Source organism: Leuresthes tenuis, unplaced genomic scaffold, assembly GCF_036924035.1.
Source record: "Leuresthes tenuis unplaced genomic scaffold, fLeuTen1.0.hap1 SCAF_17, whole genome shotgun sequence".
NCBI classification, from domain to species: Eukaryota; Metazoa; Chordata; class Actinopteri; order Atheriniformes; family Atherinopsidae; genus Leuresthes; species Leuresthes tenuis.
The window spans coordinates 9,134,331-9,151,677 of record NW_027325371.1 but is presented as its reverse complement, the minus strand read 5'-3'; the positions used below and the strand labels follow the sequence as shown (position 1 = coordinate 9,151,677).

Here is a 17,347-nt window from a genome sequence, read left to right as displayed (position 1 = left end):
AGGCCTGATGTGTAACTTTGATCTGCTTTCCAACCAAATGCAGTCGGCTAAAGTGGTGCTTTGGGAAATCAAGGCTGTGTTGGCCAGGTGGAGCTTAAGAGTTGTGGGAATACTAAATTAAAACAACAGCTCAATAAACACGGACAAGAAACATTGTAGACGGTGTAGTCCCGCTTAATTTAACTTCCCTAAAATCCAGCACAAGTGAAGTCATACGTGAACATCCTTTCCTTGTTTTCTTATCTTCATTGTTCCCGTTAAGATACCTCATGTATTAAACATGCAAGTGTTCAGGTAATAGACTTATCCAAACCTAGTTACTTTCCTTACAAGGTTATCTCTCTGAGGCAATAACAAAAATCCTGCCAGGATTTAATTCTGAGGGTAGATGTTGTACAGTTTTGTTCCCCTTTGGTGCTTTGTTGATATCAATTACGAGGCACAATAGACTTAAGATCACACAAACCTGCTTATTTTCATTACAATGTAATCAATACTCAATTACAGATGAAGTTATGTGTGACCTCAGGGCCTCTAACCCTTTCCTTTAAACTTAGCCCTTGAATAATCTTTTTTCTAACTAATAGCCTCAATGATTTTGAAGTTAATCTGGCATTTCAGGATTAAATGCAGCAGATTTATGTAGTGATTATAAAGCAGTTGGATTTAAAAGTTTTGGTGAGAACTGGTTGATTGTATCCACTTGACTAATTCAAAATAATTCCAATCAGAGGTGCTGCAGCCACACTTTAAAGTATTATGATAGGAATATAAACATTAAGAAAGCACAAGCTTTGAGCAAAGAGAGCAAAAGTCAAATCAAAGTCATGATAATTAATTTGCCAAGTCAAAAAGCAACTTAATCAAAAAAATTCTCTGAATCAATATTTTTTCCATAGTCAGTTGTTTCCAGTTCATTGTTGGTTTCCTCAACATCATCCTCAACATGATCTAAAATAATACAAAATAACACTGTAAACACTTTTATGTTTCAGTTAAGTTACAAATGCACAAAAACTTTATTCAATAAAGACCCACAAAAGGGAAGAAAACATCCACATGCAAAACTAAAAAAAACAAAACAGTGAAGGGTAGTGATTGTCAGGCATTAATTAGTATACTTACAAACAGCTTTAAAAACATGAAATACTTTAAAAAATATCACTATCATTATAACAAACCTGAGCTGGAAGCGACGCAGAATACACGGTAAAGTGAGTGAGTGTTAAAACAGGCTGAAAATGACATTAAAGATTCGTCTTCATCACTTTGTAGTGCCGTGTAATAAGAAACTAGGCAACTTGATTATTTTATTGACTATTTTAAGCTGAGTGTCATCCAAATGAACAACACCGTCGATGGAGAGAGTTTAAATCATGAAATAATGAAGCGGGGAAAAAATAAAATCAATGCTGAAATGGACACATCGTCTTTCTAATATTCCTGTAAATCCACAGGGAAGTCCTGCATCCTCTCCACCACGAAGAAGCAGAGAGTCCCAGTGAAGCCCAGGATGACCATCAGCAGGAGTTGCCACATGAGCAGCAGGTAGCCGCTGTAGAAGAACGCCATGGCCGCGCTAACAGACTGAGAAGACGCACAGAAACTTTACTTTGCTTAACGAAATCCCTGCAATGGTTAAATCTCCATAAGAAATAACAATCTCATATTCTAAACCACAAGCCATTGGTTCAACCAATATTTTCAAACTTGAATTTACACTTTGAATTTTACTGTGTGTTGTTGGATTATTACTCTGTTCAAAGGGTTCAAAGTTTGGTCAGTTTTAGTAACTCTGATCAAACCAAAAACATTCTCTTTTTATGCAAAAATGTTAAGAAAATACCACCAATTCCTCTGTGCAATTCTATTATAGGCCACCTTTGCAGCACACACACAAAAGCAATCACTAAAGATGCCCCTTTCTCTCTCTTTCTGAATTCATTTTACACTTGACAGGAGAACATTTTGACTGTGCTTTGCTCAGCTCTGCTAACGGTGTCTGAGAATAGACAACTGAGGATTACCTGGATGAATTTAAAAATGGCAAAAGCAGGCGTGCTTTGTTCAGCATAAACATGCCCCAATATGCTGTAGAGCTGCGTGTTGAAGCAGCTATCTCCAAGTCCAAGCAAGAAGCTGCACAGCAGGGCAATGGAAACACTGAGAGGAAACATAGTCGTCATTAGATCATGAAACGAATCGTGGCAAATTATCAGAGAAATCACCTACCTCGGACTTAAATATGGGTTCTTTTGGGTGGTGGTTTCGAAGACTATGGGCGCGTCATCTGGGATGTTAAGGAAGATCAAATAGGATGCAATGAAATGGACAACCATCCCCAGAAACACCACAGATGTTCTTCTGAAGCGGCTGTTCTTACACAGCAACCCAAAGAGGCCTCCACCTGACAGAGAAGAGGATACTCTGTGTGAATACAAAGGCCTTCATTGACTTTAAATCACCTGAACGTGCTCCGAGAGAGGAAAGAAAACCCACCTACTATTTCTCCAATGCCTACCACAATCCCAGAGATCCCAATTAGGCCTTTAGCTGCATCTCCAAAGTGTGTAGTTGCTCCAATACATGTTCCATACACACCGCTGTAGAAAGCAAGCTCGAGGCCTGGAGAATAGGGAGGGCGTGCTGTGCTATAGCTGCAAGTCTTTAACTGGAGGCTGAAAGATTTACTCTATTAATGCATTTGCCTTACCACTGTATGCCATACACGGACTTAGGAGCATAATAGTTTTAGTCTTCAGCAGCTGCAGGATAGTTTCTGAAAAGGAGGAGATACAATACACCCATTTGAATTGTTAATAAAAGCCATATTTCTTGAACTAATACACCTCCTTCACCTCTGTATTGAGCTCAGATGAAAATGCAGACATTAAGGCCCTATTTTCCTCTGACAATTAAAGTTCAGTGCTGGTAGAATATGGGCAAATACTCTGTCGCAGTAGACCAAAAAGCCACATTTAAATGCAGACAGAGAAGCACCCTGGAGAGACTTCCACTCAGGTTGTTAGAGAAATTCAGATTTTTAAGCAGAAATCCCACCAGGTTTGTTTATATATGCCTTGATGCCCTTTCTTGACATGAATCAGGATACATCTTTGATAAAGCTGAACTCTCCAAGGCAGGTGCACACAGGTCTACATGTACAAAAGATGTATACCAGACAAAGAGCAATCTGATCATCCAAACAACTTAGGGCGGCACTGCAGGCAGGAGCAAGTGCGGTAGAGTTTCCAGATGACAAACACAGAGATAATCTGAGATAAACACGAACTCGGGCAGTTTTTGTGTATTCTGTTGTGATGCCGGAAGATTGTTATCCCCATGAAAGCCAATTTGACTCGAAGAAAGACAAAAAAACTGCCTATGACTGCCTGCTACAGTTGCAGACTAGGAATAGTGAGATTTAATGCAGGTGAAAATAACATGTTTGGGATCCTCAGTGACAAAAGTCTGAGATGAAGAAAGCACTGTATTATGAAACTGTTATCATCATCATCATCATCATCATCAACACCAGCAGCTATTGGCTTAATGGACTTTCTCATGGGTCACCATTGTGTGAAAATCACCCTATTTTGAATATGTTTACCTAAAATGTTTAGGTTTGTGGCAAATGTCAAAATAACATCTACGTGAAAGCCAGAAAACACGGCAGAAATTGTGCATCGGGCAAATCTAAAAGGTGCTTGTGTCTGAATGATGGTATCGTTTGTGATTGTACGGAGATGTACTGATGATGCTCCGCTGACAGCTGGCTGCGTGGTGTGTTTTTGCATGTACAGTGCGGTAACAGATCCCATCACAAGTGGTCACCGAGGAAGCATGTCGGGATGAATTTTCACGTCCGGCGTGAACACACATACTGGGTGCTAACCCCTTCCTATCCGATCAGCCATGACGCATGTTCGCACTAAATGTGACGCAAGCTTTTTTTTCTGTTGTTAGAATCCAACACAATCTCCTTTTTTGTACTGAAAGGACTGGATACAACAGCAGGATGTTGCCTCAGACATCAACTTTTCTTTTAAATTGAACTCTTTTTAGATATAAAGCTTATGTTATGCTTTGTAAAGCAGAAGAACACAGAATTATTATCCAGTATAAAGCTGCCAGTAATAATACTTAATTCTTGTCACGTTTCTCGTGTCAGTACATGCTAAAAAGCTCATCAGAAGGAGTACATTTACAGTGCTAAATTCTTTACACATCTCTATATATATATGTATGAAATGTGCTTATTTGAACTTCAGCGTCAGGATGAATTTATTCATTTATTCATTATCTGTATAATTAATGCATGTAAATTGGGGATTTTCCCAGGTATTACAATTACCACTTTGTTTGGAATTTCAAAAGCACAGATTAAACTTACTGAATTCTGACTTGGTATCCTGCAAAGCAGTGTTTGCTCTCGTCTTGTACCTAAACAACAGAAATAATGTCAACATTAACACTGTTAACACTGAAAATCATCAATAGAAATAAACTGTACTCACAGTGAGTCATGTGGCTTAAATTGAGTAAAGGCAAGATCAAATAAATGGAGGATTTGTTCCTGCAGGATTCCCTGATATTCTGCTGGAGTCACTGTTTATTCTTAAACTCCACCATTTAGCAAGCATGCTTGTACCTCAGGCAGGACCGAAACAATCAGCTGCTTCCAGATAGAAGTGGATGGAGAGAAAATGCTTTGCCTAAGCTAACAATCTAACAGGGTTTCTGTGTAATCCACCGATTTCAGTCTCATGTCTTATTTGACAAAGCTCCATTGTGTCCTATACTTTTTGGCCATTTACTTTTCTCATGGCTTTCAATTGTCTTTGATGCAAGCTGCATTTTTCATCTTGTGCTTTGACTCATCCCTGTCCACATTCATGAAAATTCAAATATGTCAGAAAAACGTTGAGGGGCATTCATGTCACTCTCGAAGAGAGTCTCCATCCCAGCTGCCCCAGATCTGCCTGATTGCACCCTACTTGTTTAAAGTGCTATGATTAGGCTTGACTCTGTCAAAATTGCACTGATCACAAGAAAAATGGTCAGTGTCATTTTGTGAAGGACAAAAATGTCTCAAAACTCCTGCACAACTGCAGCATAAAGTCATCTTGAAAACACTTTCAAATGCAAGGTGGGTTATTTAGAGAGGGAAGTTATCTCTTGGGTAGTTTCATACCAGCTTAACAAGGTCAGCTTGATGGAAGATAAACTGACAACTTTTTGTTCACGCTAGCGACACTATATTCGGTCCTTCCGTCTCTGTCCTTGCTGAGAGTTTATGCAAATGTTTTTATATCTTCTGGTTGATTGTGTGAGACCACAACGAAGAAGGTATAATTATGTGAAGAATGGTCATTTACATCGTGCGAGCTGAGAGCAATGACTGCCCCTCCTCTTCAGAGAGCATCTCCTCTTCGTGATGGCTCTTTCTCAGCACCAAGAAGCTGAGTGTGCCGAGGGCGGAGGCGACCAGCAGGAACAGAAAAATGTTTCTCCTGCTGCTGTCTGAGAGCAGGAGATTAAAATAAACTGCTTCATTAAAATGCAGCAGATATATTAAGACCATTAAGCTGGGGCACATTCAGAATAACCAGTCACTCGTATAATGCTATTTGATGATATTTTACCTGCATTTTACCTTTTTAGTGACATCAGTAACTCCTCCAGTCTGACCCTACCTGATAGTTCTGTTCTTCCGTTCCAGTCCAAATAAATATAAAGATTGCCAAAGAGCATACTGTAAATGAAAACAAATGTTGCAAATTAAATATCATTAATGGCATATTGCACACATAGCTGACGCACGCAGAAATTACTGATGGGTGAAATCCCTGCGCCTCCGGTGATAGTGATTTCTGTGGTCATCAAGGTTATGCATGAGTTTTCACCCGACAAAGTCAATATCATTCCCTAACTGAGTCCGGACAACAAATCCCTCTTTACATATTATAACTACATATGCACTGTATGCCATGTTATGCCAGTGTCAGCATTTCCTGAATGAAATTCATACACTAATGCACCTGCAAAAAGCCACACAATGGAATGTAAAAGGCAGTCTCTGCTGTACAAATGCTTGAGCAACAGTGCATCCATGTGTCATCATTCAGTATGATTACGGTTCAAGTCAGCTGTTTAGGGTCATGTGGTGTGGTGCTTTTCTAGTTTGAATGTAGTCTGCATAAATGACATAAATCATCATCAGATTTTGACACAAGCCCTAGAAATATTCTAGCTGGGTTTCCGTTGATTCACATTAGAAGACATGAATAACTAATGATTCATGTAAATGGGAGGGGGGGGGGGTAAATAAATTCCACTAACTTGCATAAAAAGTCTGTTTTTTGTCTGCTGTGAAGAAGACTTGATGCGTTTGACCTGGCAAAATACTAAAATGACATGACTCGTGAGCTACTTTGGATTGGCACGCAGTAAAATCATGCGTCTGACCGGCGTTCAGCCAGATATGATATGATAACCCAGCTATGCCCAGAGACGTAAATCAGTTCCCAGAGAAGAGCTCTCTTCATTTCCCCCCTGCGTGTTTTTTTTTTTTGTTTCCAGTTAGAACAACTATTTATTGTACTGCATTAAAACCAAGAGCAGTGTAACCTATGACAGCACACGGTCTAGTTTATTCACTTCAGACCATTTAATGCAAAAGTGTCGGATTCATATTCATGAATAATAATCACTTCAGATTTGTTGACTTTAGTCCAATAGAAATGATACGAAAGGACCTGAAACGAGAAGTTTTGGTCAGGAAACAAACAACCAAAGGTGAAGCTGTGTTGGACTTGATTTCCTCGAAGCCGATGACTGATCAAGAGTTACCCGAGTTGTTTTGTAGCAGTTATTGTACAAAAGTCCACCTTTGCCCTTCATAGATATGTAATGATAAAATTCCTCAATACATAATGAACCAAGTATGAAATATTAATCTCATTTGGTTAATTGGGTACTTTTTACCTACTTTTAGGACTTGTGGATATCTGATAAGGTTTAAGGTCACATACAGGAAAGAAATTGGTGGGTGCAGCCTTTGGTTTGTGCATGCAGAAATATGGAAAAATGTGAAGAGTTGACTAACTTTCTACCACCACTGTATGTTACAAAAGGGAGCGGGACCTCTGTTTCTCTCAAATCAAAGACAAGGAAAATCAAGTTTTATCATAATTGGAGCACAAGCGTGTGAGATGTTAAGCAAAATTTTACCATTTAATTCAAGCACCCTTGTGTGCACTTCAGGTTTTGTGTATCTTAAAGGCTCTCTGGCCCTTTTAGAACTTCAGCACTGAAACCTTTAACTGAAGCACTCCCAATTGGACAATTAGTGTTGTTAAAGAGCGACAGAGTGAGGTGTTGGATGAGCCATTTGAGAAACTATGTCTAACAGGCAGAAAAAAAATGGACTCAGTTCATTGTTGGCAGTATCAAAAACTGACATTCTAAACATGATAATCTGCATTTCTACCAGTGGGGGTGCTTCCTTCAGTTTTTGAAGCTGTTTATTTGCCTCATGTGGTTAAAAAACAGTGAGGTTCTCCAAACCGCTCAGATCTATTTCTGTCTTTAATCACAAATCCACCTGAACTAAAAAATGTAGATGAGCCAGCATTCTATCCAGGAGCCCCAGTGAGGGGTAACAAAGGTTATTCATGAAAGACAACAGGGATTTTCAGTGGAACTCCGCTTGTGTTTGCAGGTTTGGAAGAATTGAATCATAGGTTTTCTATGGCAGTGATCACCACTGAAGAGTCAGATTAGCAATGCCTTATTGGGAGCTTTGGCACAGGTGACAGCCAATGTAATTATAATACTGATTCAATTTGCATATTTGAGCAAATACGAATTAATTGCCCAAGCCAGTATGGAAAAGCAACAGTCCAAATACAGGGAAATAAAAGCCCCCCCCTTCAGATCTTGTCAGTTTTGATGTTCCGGGATTGCACAGAGAAACTAATGACTAATGACTGCAGCACGATTTATTAAATGTAGCTTTTGAATAGCAATATACAGCAATATATCCTGTCAAGATGAAAATACAGGCTGGATGTGAATTTGGCTGCCGAAGTACAATTGTACCTTTGATCAAGTGGAGGATTTGCATTGAGCATTGAAATAAAAAAAAACATGAAAACACTGTGACAAAAAGTGTTTCATTCTCTGAATATAATAATGGGAAAGAGCAACATAATGCAGACTAATTTAAAAACAACTTTTGGGTGGTTTAAAGAGCAGATGAGTGGGAGGACTGTTAGATTCTCTGATAAAACATTTATATTCGATTAACTAAAGGCCACAGTTAATTATTCTCACATACAGTTTGATCCAAATATTGAAATGCAGTGTTTTAAATTCTACACATACTAATGCACAAATATGACCTGTCTGCATCAACACTAAATGGAAAGAGTGAAATATTCCCGTGTCTGTGGCTGCATACCTGCACTGTAGGAGAGCCCAGAACATCCCAGTGTTCCTGTTGATGGTGGAAGCTTCTGAGTTTTCCACCAGAAAGTGTCCTTGAGCCGTCCAGAGCACTGTGGGAAGTTAAGGAGGAGAGAAATAAAATATTAACTGCTCAGTTAATTGTCCACATGAAGCAAGAAATTATCTTTCTGTGTAGGTAAGTAATGCATCTAAGCATTTAGAAGCCCAGGGACATGATAAAAATTCATCACACTGCAATGGTTTGAGGTGGTATTAAAAGAAAACAGCCCAAATCATTTTTCCTCATTTTCCCAGTAAATGCTCTGCGGAGGGCTTTTGCTGAGGTTTATGTGCAAGCTCAAGGTGCTGTGCCACTACGTGAAGACACATTTGTAAACCCATTTAAGGTCTAATTTGGGTTATGCTGTTTCTAGCATCCCAGCCATGTTAATCCCTATATGCATGATTAAACACTTTCTGGATACTAACACAAAAATCGAGCTTGCGTGGGATGAAAAAGCCAACACCAACCACTGAGGTTTTTACATGCCTTAATATCATGGGCTATTACTAATACCCAGTATCTTGCTCCAGTGCCCATTTTTGATGACTGGAATGCAATTGAAAACATGGAAACCTGCCTATAGTGAATTAAAAAAAGATGAACTGATCCTGAGCCTTTTAAAACTCCAGATATGCTACTGAACTAAAGCAACAAAAACAAAAAGAGTTGGCATTATGATCCGGGTTTCAAGTCAGTGCATCTTACGAGGAACCTAACAGAAAGTCAAAAGTGAGTAGACAACAATCTTTTGTTCTAACTCTGTTTACTTTGATGTGATCATAAAAGGCTGAAATCAAAGAACCAACAATAATAATATCTATCCAAATCTTTAAAATGACTAATTAGTGCCTTAGGTATTACAGGCATAACGGTGCAAACATGCATAAGAGATTGTTTCTTCCACGTTGTTGTAACCAAATATGAAATCACTGGAATAACTTCATCTACTGAAGACGATTTGCAAAAGAGGAACTTACTGGCTGCTCCTATGCCAATGAGTACGGATGTCAGGTAAAAGGACCATGTGGTGGGGATGATGAACACTGCAATGTAACCACTGTACACAAACACATGCATAAACCATATGTTTCATCAACATCCCCCTCAGTATCCCGTCTGTACGATAATCAGCACAGCCACGCTTACCTGTAAAGAAGGCCACTCAAAAACATAGTCAATTTGGCTCCAATTACTGTAACAATTGTAGGTGCAAGCAGGTTGGAAAATGAAAAGACACCATAGATGATCCCAAGACTGTAAAGGAGGCAAAAAAGAGAACAAAGTGAAGCCCTCTTTGCATGAAAGTTAGTAAAAGTTATTTTTTTTCCATTTGTTTTACCTGTGGTACCCACTCCCACTGAGAGTAGAATTTCCCAGACTTTTCACCACAGTTTGCTGAAACAACAAAATAATTAAATGTATTTCTAGGTAAAAAAATAAATAAATAAATGTTAAACTTCTCACAATGGCTCATATTGGTCTCATGACCTCAAGTGATTTATCGTTTGATGATTTCACCGACTATTTCAGAAAATCAGAAACACGAGACGCGCCTGACATACTCCTCAAACTGGCCTGTTTCCTCCTGCCTAAGAGGCATCTGCCGTCTGAATCTTTCTTTCAAAGTACATAAAATTGTAGAAAAGTGTTGACTAAATTAATTTACTATGATTTGGGCACTCGTGTGTGCGACAAAGGATTATCTTTGAGTCTTTCAGCTCCGTCAGGAAATCTGTCAAATCAATTAAACTAAAACCTCAACTCAGCTCAGTGTCTCCATATCTAAAAATAAATAAATAAATAATAGCTTTAGAGAAAACAGAGAGAAAGAAAACTGTTCGACCTCCAACGTAAATTGGATAAGTAACCGCAAAGTGTGTCAACTTACTTCAATGTTCCCGCAGGTGGTGAAGGCGGTGAAAATGAATAGAAATCCCACACCTAAAATCACAACGTTGTAAGTCCTTCTGTCTGCCATGGTGTCGTCTTCACCGTCCTAATACATTTTAAATATACTGTGGCTTGTAATGTTTTTCCGTCGACTAATTTGAACTCTTAATACGCCCATGAGGACCCAAGTAAATCCATTTCAACAAAGTAGCTCCGGTGTTAAAAGTTCACTTTACTATCTGTTTAGTTACAGTTTAATGCGCAAAGCACAGCCAGAGGAGTAGTGCTGAGTATGGATGTACACAAACAGTAACAGTGCAGCACTGTCATAAGGAAACTTTCCTTCTATTATACAAAGTACACATGACAACTTGTGACTTTAATTACAAGCAGTTTTTTTTTTTGGCTCTTTTTAGTAAGACTTCTACTTGTCTTCTTCTTCGTCTTCTTGGTTGTCGTCATGCATTTGCTGTCCCGACTTCTTCTTCACGAGGAATTTGAGGTAATTTAAACTCATTTATCTTTGCTGCCGTCCAGAGGTGACCAAAAGGAACATTCACGTCTTTTTTTAAGATTAAAAACTGGGTGTAAACTGTGTCGACTCAAGATAGGAGCTAAGTGTCACAGAAATTACTGGAATTTAATTGAAACATTACGGGGTTTTTTAACCTTTTTTTATAAGATGATATTAAAGTATCATGAGTATGGGTTGTTTTTCCACCATATCTAAACTGTCGTCCCATTCATGATTTGAATAACTGATCAGTTTCTGCATTTAATGGTGGAGGAAGCAAAGAGTCATTTTAGCCTAATCTGTTTTCAAAGAGAAAGGTCTGGATAATGTCGTCTATTGAATAATCTGAAATCTCTCTACAATGCAGGATTCAATTTTATCTTTTTAAACTGAAAACTTTTACTCACTATACTTTTTTCCATATGTCATTGTTATTATTTTTGCATTAACTTCTTAATTAATCCAAGCCAATATAATATGACAAAGGTGCCACCTCTCGGTGTCTGCGTTTGCTGCTACAACCAAGAGTCATAGCGACACGAGAGAGTACACTACGAATAACTTCCGTTTTTGTTAAAAACAACTGCTTTGTGCGGTTAAATCATGTTTTTAGTCATTTGAAATAATTCTATGTTTAAGATAAATTAATTTGACTTCGTCACACCTACTCATAACCGAGTTTGTTGCAAACAGCCCTCATCTTTTACAAAGAAAACAAAAACAGGCGCATGCGCCTTTCAACTTTGTTGGCTTCTTTACAGGTTAACTCAAACGACAAATTGTTTTAAACATTGTGCTGGCAACCGTGGCTGATATCATTTTGAATAGTTTCTTATTTTCTATTAAAAAAAAATATTGTCACACATTAATGTGTACACGAGCAGTGGTTGGGCTTTTGTTTCCCGTATCACATTCATCCTGCTTCCTGTATGCTCTTTGCCACAACCTACAACAGATTGTACACAATCATCATGGCGACGCAGGATGGTGGGTATTGAGAAAATTGTAGTAGAATATCCTGGATATGTTTAAGTTCGCATAGTATTAATGAAACCACACCTGCTTCTAACTAACTTGTAAATATATCACATTGTTAACTGGTTGTAATATGAATGTACATCTCTCCGTTGCGCTTTTCTTCAACTGTTCACCAGTGTTCCAGCTAGCTAACGTTAACGATTGCTAACATCAGTTAAATTCACCAACATTTATGGAAGACCGAGGGAGATGTTAGAAGAATTAACAAGTGGTGGGGCTGCACTGATTAACCGAAGTTGTTTAAGAGCAAAGTAAATATCGTTAAGTTATTAATGGGTACTAAAATTCCTGCATACAGTGTTGTGTTAACGTAACCACTTTTGCGACCAATGAGGCCAAAATGCGGTGTTTTGGGGGAAGAATGTGTTTTGGTTTAAAAATATCAGTTCAGATCAGCCCTCGTTTACTTTCTTTTTTGTATCTTGTTACCAAAGAAACAAGTATATTGTGCTTTAGATGGGGTTGAAAAATAAATTTAAAAAAGCGATGGAAAGAGCTAGAAAAACCACGAGAGAGACAGTGGGTGATATAGAAAAAGCGAAACTAGACTTCGACTCCAACTTCATGTTGTTTGCTCAAAGGGACATCTCCACACTTTTAGGTATTTACAACAAAATATGCTGTCTATTTTTCTTTTAGATGACTGGTAATTGAAGGCTGTTCAGAATTAAAGATGGTATTTTTGTAGTTGGTAAAATAAAAGCTGAGCTGTGTTATCCCTTAGGTCGTTTTCTTTTGATCACAGGTATACTACCTGCCATCCATCTCCAGGAGCACCACGTCTCTTTGAATGTTATAGCCTGCAGAGCTGCAAGAAATGTTTCACCTTTACTCAGCTGACAAATAATTAATCGCCAACCATTTTCATAAAGTGGTTGTTGAACAGCATCCTCGGTGAGAGAAATTGCAACTCTGCACCAGTGTGTCCTAGAAATTCTGGTTAAAGAATTTATCTCATCCACGTGTCTGAAATATGGCAGAACAACATATTCGCCTTAGTGTGGTAGGAATATAAAGCTTTTTTTAGAACTTTTGTCATTTCTTTGAGTGAAAAAAGGTTGAGCCATGGGTTTAATCAGCTATATCTCCATCTGACTCGTTCATCTTTGTAGAAGAAGGTTAAAGCAGCTATCATGTGCTTCTGTGATCTCATTAACAACCTTTTCTTCCAACCCCACTGAAGGTACAGTAGCAGTTCTCCCTCGTGCGCCATATTGAGTGATATGTGTGTCACTCAATACGGCGCACGAGGGAGAACTGCTACCTTCAGGTTAACGGACAGGTACCCAAGGCAGCGGTGAGTTCATTTGACTTATGGTCGTCTGTTCAAAGTATTCCAACGGGTTATGTTATTTAAAATCAAGTAACAGTGCTAAACAAACTTTCCTCCACCGTTGTTGTTTGTTCAGTAAGTAGCTGCAGCAGGGGGTTGTTTCTTGTTCAATATCAGAGCCAAATGAATGTGAAGGAAGCTGTTGACCTGAGCTGGCAGAACATACCTGATGTGCATTTCCTAATATTTGCATTTACATGAAAAACTTAGCGAATGAATATTGAAAAACTACTGTTGTAGTTGCACAGGTACGTGTGTGTGTATATGAATGTGCATATTTGAAAAAAAAAAAAATGAATAAACCAAAGATCTCGTGCTGTTTCAGGAAGTGAAGAAGTCATAATGGAAACTGAAGCAAAGCCAAAAGAAGCTGAAGCTGAAGCTGAACTTGGTGAGGATGACAAAGAATCTACGTCTCACACAGATCCAGGAAACTCCACAACTCAGGACTCTAGTATTAGCAATGGGGACGACGCAGATGACAACCTGGAAACGGTGGACTTGAAGATTATCTGGAACAAGAATAAATATGATCTGAAGATTCCTGTTGATAGCACCGGAGCCAAACTAAAAGAGAGAATCCACTCACTCACCGGTAAGACTTAAAGTAGTTTGAAAATCTTCAAGTAAACGTTACAGTGGATGATTTTAATCATTCACAAATGCTTGTGGGTTTTTAGGTCTTCCACCTGCAATGCAGAAAGTGATGTACAAAGGATTGCTCCCAGAAGATAAGACGCTACGTGAAATAAGGATTACAACTGGTGCAAAAATCATGGTGGTAGGATCTACAATAAATGATGTATTAGCTGTTAATACGCCGAAAGAGGTCATTCAGCAGGAAGTTAAGGCTGAAGAAAATAAGAAAGAGCCTTTATGCAGGCAAAAGGTAAGGCTTCCATACTTAAGAGACCTGTCAGATATTTAGAGTTTTTGTTATTTTTAAACCTGCACTGTGATTCCAGCAACACAGGAAAGTATTGGACAAAGGTAAACCAGATGACATCCTGGCAGGTATTAAAGGAGCAAAGGTAAGGGGAGATAACGGGTTCATGTAAGCTGTAGCTGCAATATTCAACATTTTCTAGAATTTTGACTGCAAAGAGAATAACCTGTGCGTTGTTCTGCTAACAGGAACGATTACCAACAGTGCCTTTATCTGGAATGTTTAACAAGTCTGGAGGAAAAGTTAGACTCACATTCAAACTGGAGCAAGATCAGTTGTGGATTGGAACGAAAGGTAAGGTCACAGCTGGCTCAATTTAGCTGAACTCGCTGCAACACAGAGATGCTGACGGTTAAAATGTCTTCGTGCTTTTGTTTTCTCGCCCGCAGAGAGAACGGAGAAAGTCCCAATGGGCTCCATTAAAAACGTAGTTTCTGAACCCATCGAAGGCCACGAGGACTATCACATGATCGTAAGTGCTGTCACTGCCGCCTGCATCACATTTATCTGTTTTATGAGAAGTCCAAATGCTCAGAGGTCAGCACATACGGGGCAGGTCGTGTTTGCACCGAAGTGAAGGGGTCGTCGTTTGGTGCTTTGGGCTTTCCAGCGTTACAGAGAATGTCAGCGATCTCTCTGGATTTATCTTAATTTCTAAATGTGCTTCACTGTAAGGAGGAGACATTCTGCGGCAGCTGGTGTTATTGGTGGAAGTTGTCTAAAGTAAATCTATGTCTCAAAAAGTACTTTTTTCCGTAGTGTTGCCACAGTTTTTCATGGTTACCTTGGATACTTGGAAAAAGAGGAGTGGATGCTGTGAAAATGGAAATCTTTTTACTGATAACACTGTTGGTTTTATGAGCATTTGTGATGTGATATTGTCATCTTGATTCGCTCTGTTGATTGTTAAGCTCACTAATTCGAGGAGTATAGAGATTTCCTCCAGCTTGTGTTGTGATTGGCTCCACATTGTGTTACTACCGTCTGCAGTAATGCTCTGTGTGATCGGAAACAGTTTATTTGCACTAACGACGACATTTATTTTTAATTCTGCTAATTGAGATTCAGGATACAACGTTTTAGGAACAACGTTGTATCGTTGTACAACTTTAGGAACCTCGATTTAAAACCGTTCAATCAACATCTGAATCTTTGTTTTCAGATGTCGAGAATTTCCTGACAAATTAACTGCAAAATCTGGAAATTTTTATCATTTTGAAATGGATGGGAAACCATTGATTCATTTAACTTATTATCTGTACATGTATAAGCAGGGCTTTGAGGGACTTCCATGCTGTTGTTTACCACTGACTGAACAGTGAAGATTGAACAATGGAGATTCAGTTTTGTTTCCTGGTACATATCGGCTTACATACAGCGGATCAGTAGAGCTGTGTCCTAACTTGCACAACTGCTCCAGATCGATGTCGTGTTGCACCTGCAGAGCAGAGATGTTGAATCATAATGTAATATACTTGAGTCACACCGGCACTGCTTTGAGTTAAAATGCTTTGGCTGAGAAAAATGAAGTAAGATGCTGTCAGTTCTTATTTATGCAGAGTATCTCTGCATCACTAAAGGGTGGAAAAGGCTTGTGGAGAAAATGAGAACAGTTTAGTGTTTTTTTGGACAATTGTATGCTAGATTTAGCATTCCAGAAAGCCTGCTGCTCAGTGGGCTGTGATAGCCTGCAGAGGAATTTTCTTTTTCCTTTAAAATGTCGTCAGTAGCCTGATAAATGTTTGTATATCTGTGGTATACCCGACTATCTGACCTATTTATATGTCTTTGTTTTTAAGGTTTGTTATGTAGCAAACATACTGTGTGACATCAGATGTCATTCAAGAAAAAGCATGTAAATGCAACCCTAAATGCATGTCCTAGTGCCACTTAAGAAGAAGTACTATTTCATACTAACGCACTGAAAGTGGTTATCTCATGACCGTTCATCTGTACTGACCATGTGCTGCCAGTTTAAACAGGAAGCGGGGGGTCAGTTGTTAGGCTGTGATGGACATGAGACTCTGTGTGACAAATCAGGGAAGGACACAAGTGATAAAATCCTATCGGGCAGTAAATGAAGGGTTCAGCCCCATGATTTACGAAAGATTTGGGTTTATCCTGTCCTGTTAGTTTTTTTTAAATCGAGCTTAAGTACGTGTGGGTTGGACCTTATTTAGTCCCTTCAGGTGTATGTTGTGACATCAGTTGATCATCATAATAGCCAATATTAAAATGGATAATCTAAACGACTATAATACATACTTTGATGTGTTAACGTCTCAAAAAAACTCTCCGGTTTATTTTCCTCTCTTGTAGGCTTTTCAGTTGGGTCCTACGGAAGCTTCTCAGTATTGGGTCTACTGGGTGCCTGCACAGTTTGTGGATGCAATCAAAGACACAGTCCTTGGAAAATGGCAGTATTTTTAATGTGCCTCTTTTTTTTGACAATGATGAACTGGGATCGAGAGGAGGAGCCGATGAAAAATGAAACTGGAGTCAACAGTGAGACTTAAGGAACTTCTTGGAATATATTTGAAGGAAACTGACGGATGCCTGTGGACTAATAATCATATTCTTTTTAGGTGAAAAGTGCACTATGTGGCGGCATAATATTTCTCAGCCCTGTTGATCATTCAAGGTTTTCAACAAATCCAAGGGAAAACGATTTAAGAAAAAGAAAAAAAATGTACAGAAATTGCTAACACTTTTCTTCAGTTATTCTTAAAGAAATAAAAATTATTTAATGAAATTTAAAAAAAAAAAGAAGGTCATTGCTCTTTATTCTTTCTGGTTGATGTTAGATCCATCCAAAAAAGTGGGTGAAGGTTTTTGTCTTAGTCCACAGAGATCCTCTTGTGCTTCAGCAAAATGTTACACACCCAAAGGAGGAAATTAGGTTACATTTACAAACCACATTAAGCAATTATTCCAAACTGATTTTTAGTCTGGTCATTACCAGGCTGAGTTGCAGAAATTCCTGTAATAAACTAATTTATCAGGATTACAGGCAGGAGCTGCAGCGCATGGGATGTCGGTTAATTTCTTCCAACGGTTTCAAACTGAACTGAACCCAACATGAACAGTTTTAACATCTTCCATCTTTTCATA

General features: G+C 38.7%; 2 protein-coding genes across 2 annotated transcripts; one reads left to right on the top strand and one right to left on the bottom strand.

The window, feature by feature from the left end:
• Positions 1–1,014: 1,014 nt before the first annotated feature.
• On the bottom strand, positions 1,015–10,959 carry LOC140273140 (UNC93-like protein MFSD11). Its single transcript, XM_072368657.1, has 13 exons — positions 10,404–10,959; positions 9,855–9,910; positions 9,662–9,769; positions 9,493–9,572; positions 8,465–8,561; positions 5,697–5,755; positions 5,379–5,523; positions 4,394–4,443; positions 2,714–2,779; positions 2,500–2,625; positions 2,233–2,407; positions 2,028–2,163; positions 1,015–1,587 (listed from the first exon to the last, which is right to left on the bottom strand). The coding sequence occupies exons 1-13, from the start codon at positions 10,491–10,493 to the stop codon at positions 1,435–1,437; spliced, it is 1,341 nt and encodes a 446-aa protein (XP_072224758.1). The 5' UTR covers positions 10,494–10,959; the 3' UTR covers positions 1,015–1,434.
• An 850-nt stretch (positions 10,960–11,809) lies between these two features.
• ubfd1 (ubiquitin family domain containing 1) lies at positions 11,810–16,973 on the top strand. Its single transcript, XM_072368977.1, has 7 exons — positions 11,810–11,906; positions 13,616–13,885; positions 13,971–14,179; positions 14,256–14,321; positions 14,425–14,530; positions 14,626–14,708; positions 16,556–16,973. The coding sequence occupies exons 1-7, from the start codon at positions 11,849–11,851 to the stop codon at positions 16,664–16,666; spliced, it is 903 nt and encodes a 300-aa protein (XP_072225078.1). The 5' UTR covers positions 11,810–11,848; the 3' UTR covers positions 16,667–16,973.
• Positions 16,974–17,347: the final 374 nt, after the last annotated feature.

Coding starts and splice junctions, on each gene's coding strand:
- LOC140273140 (XM_072368657.1), bottom strand. CDS start 10,493: ATGGCAGACAGAAGGACTTACAACGTTGTGATTTTAGGTGTGGGATTT. Junction 9,770..9,854: donor AGTGGGAGTGGGTACCACAG/GTAAAACAAATG, acceptor CCTCCTTTACAG/TCTTGGGATCATCTATGGTG. Junction 4,444..5,378: donor TTGCTCTCAGCTCGCACGAT/GTAAATGACCAT, acceptor TCTGTTGTTTAG/GTACAAGACGAGAGCAAACA.
- ubfd1 (XM_072368977.1), top strand. CDS start 11,849: ATGCTCTTTGCCACAACCTACAACAGATTGTACACAATCATCATGGCG. Junction 14,322..14,424: donor CAGGTATTAAAGGAGCAAAG/GTAAGGGGAGAT, acceptor TTCTGCTAACAG/GAACGATTACCAACAGTGCC. Junction 14,709..16,555: donor ACGAGGACTATCACATGATC/GTAAGTGCTGTC, acceptor CCTCTCTTGTAG/GCTTTTCAGTTGGGTCCTAC.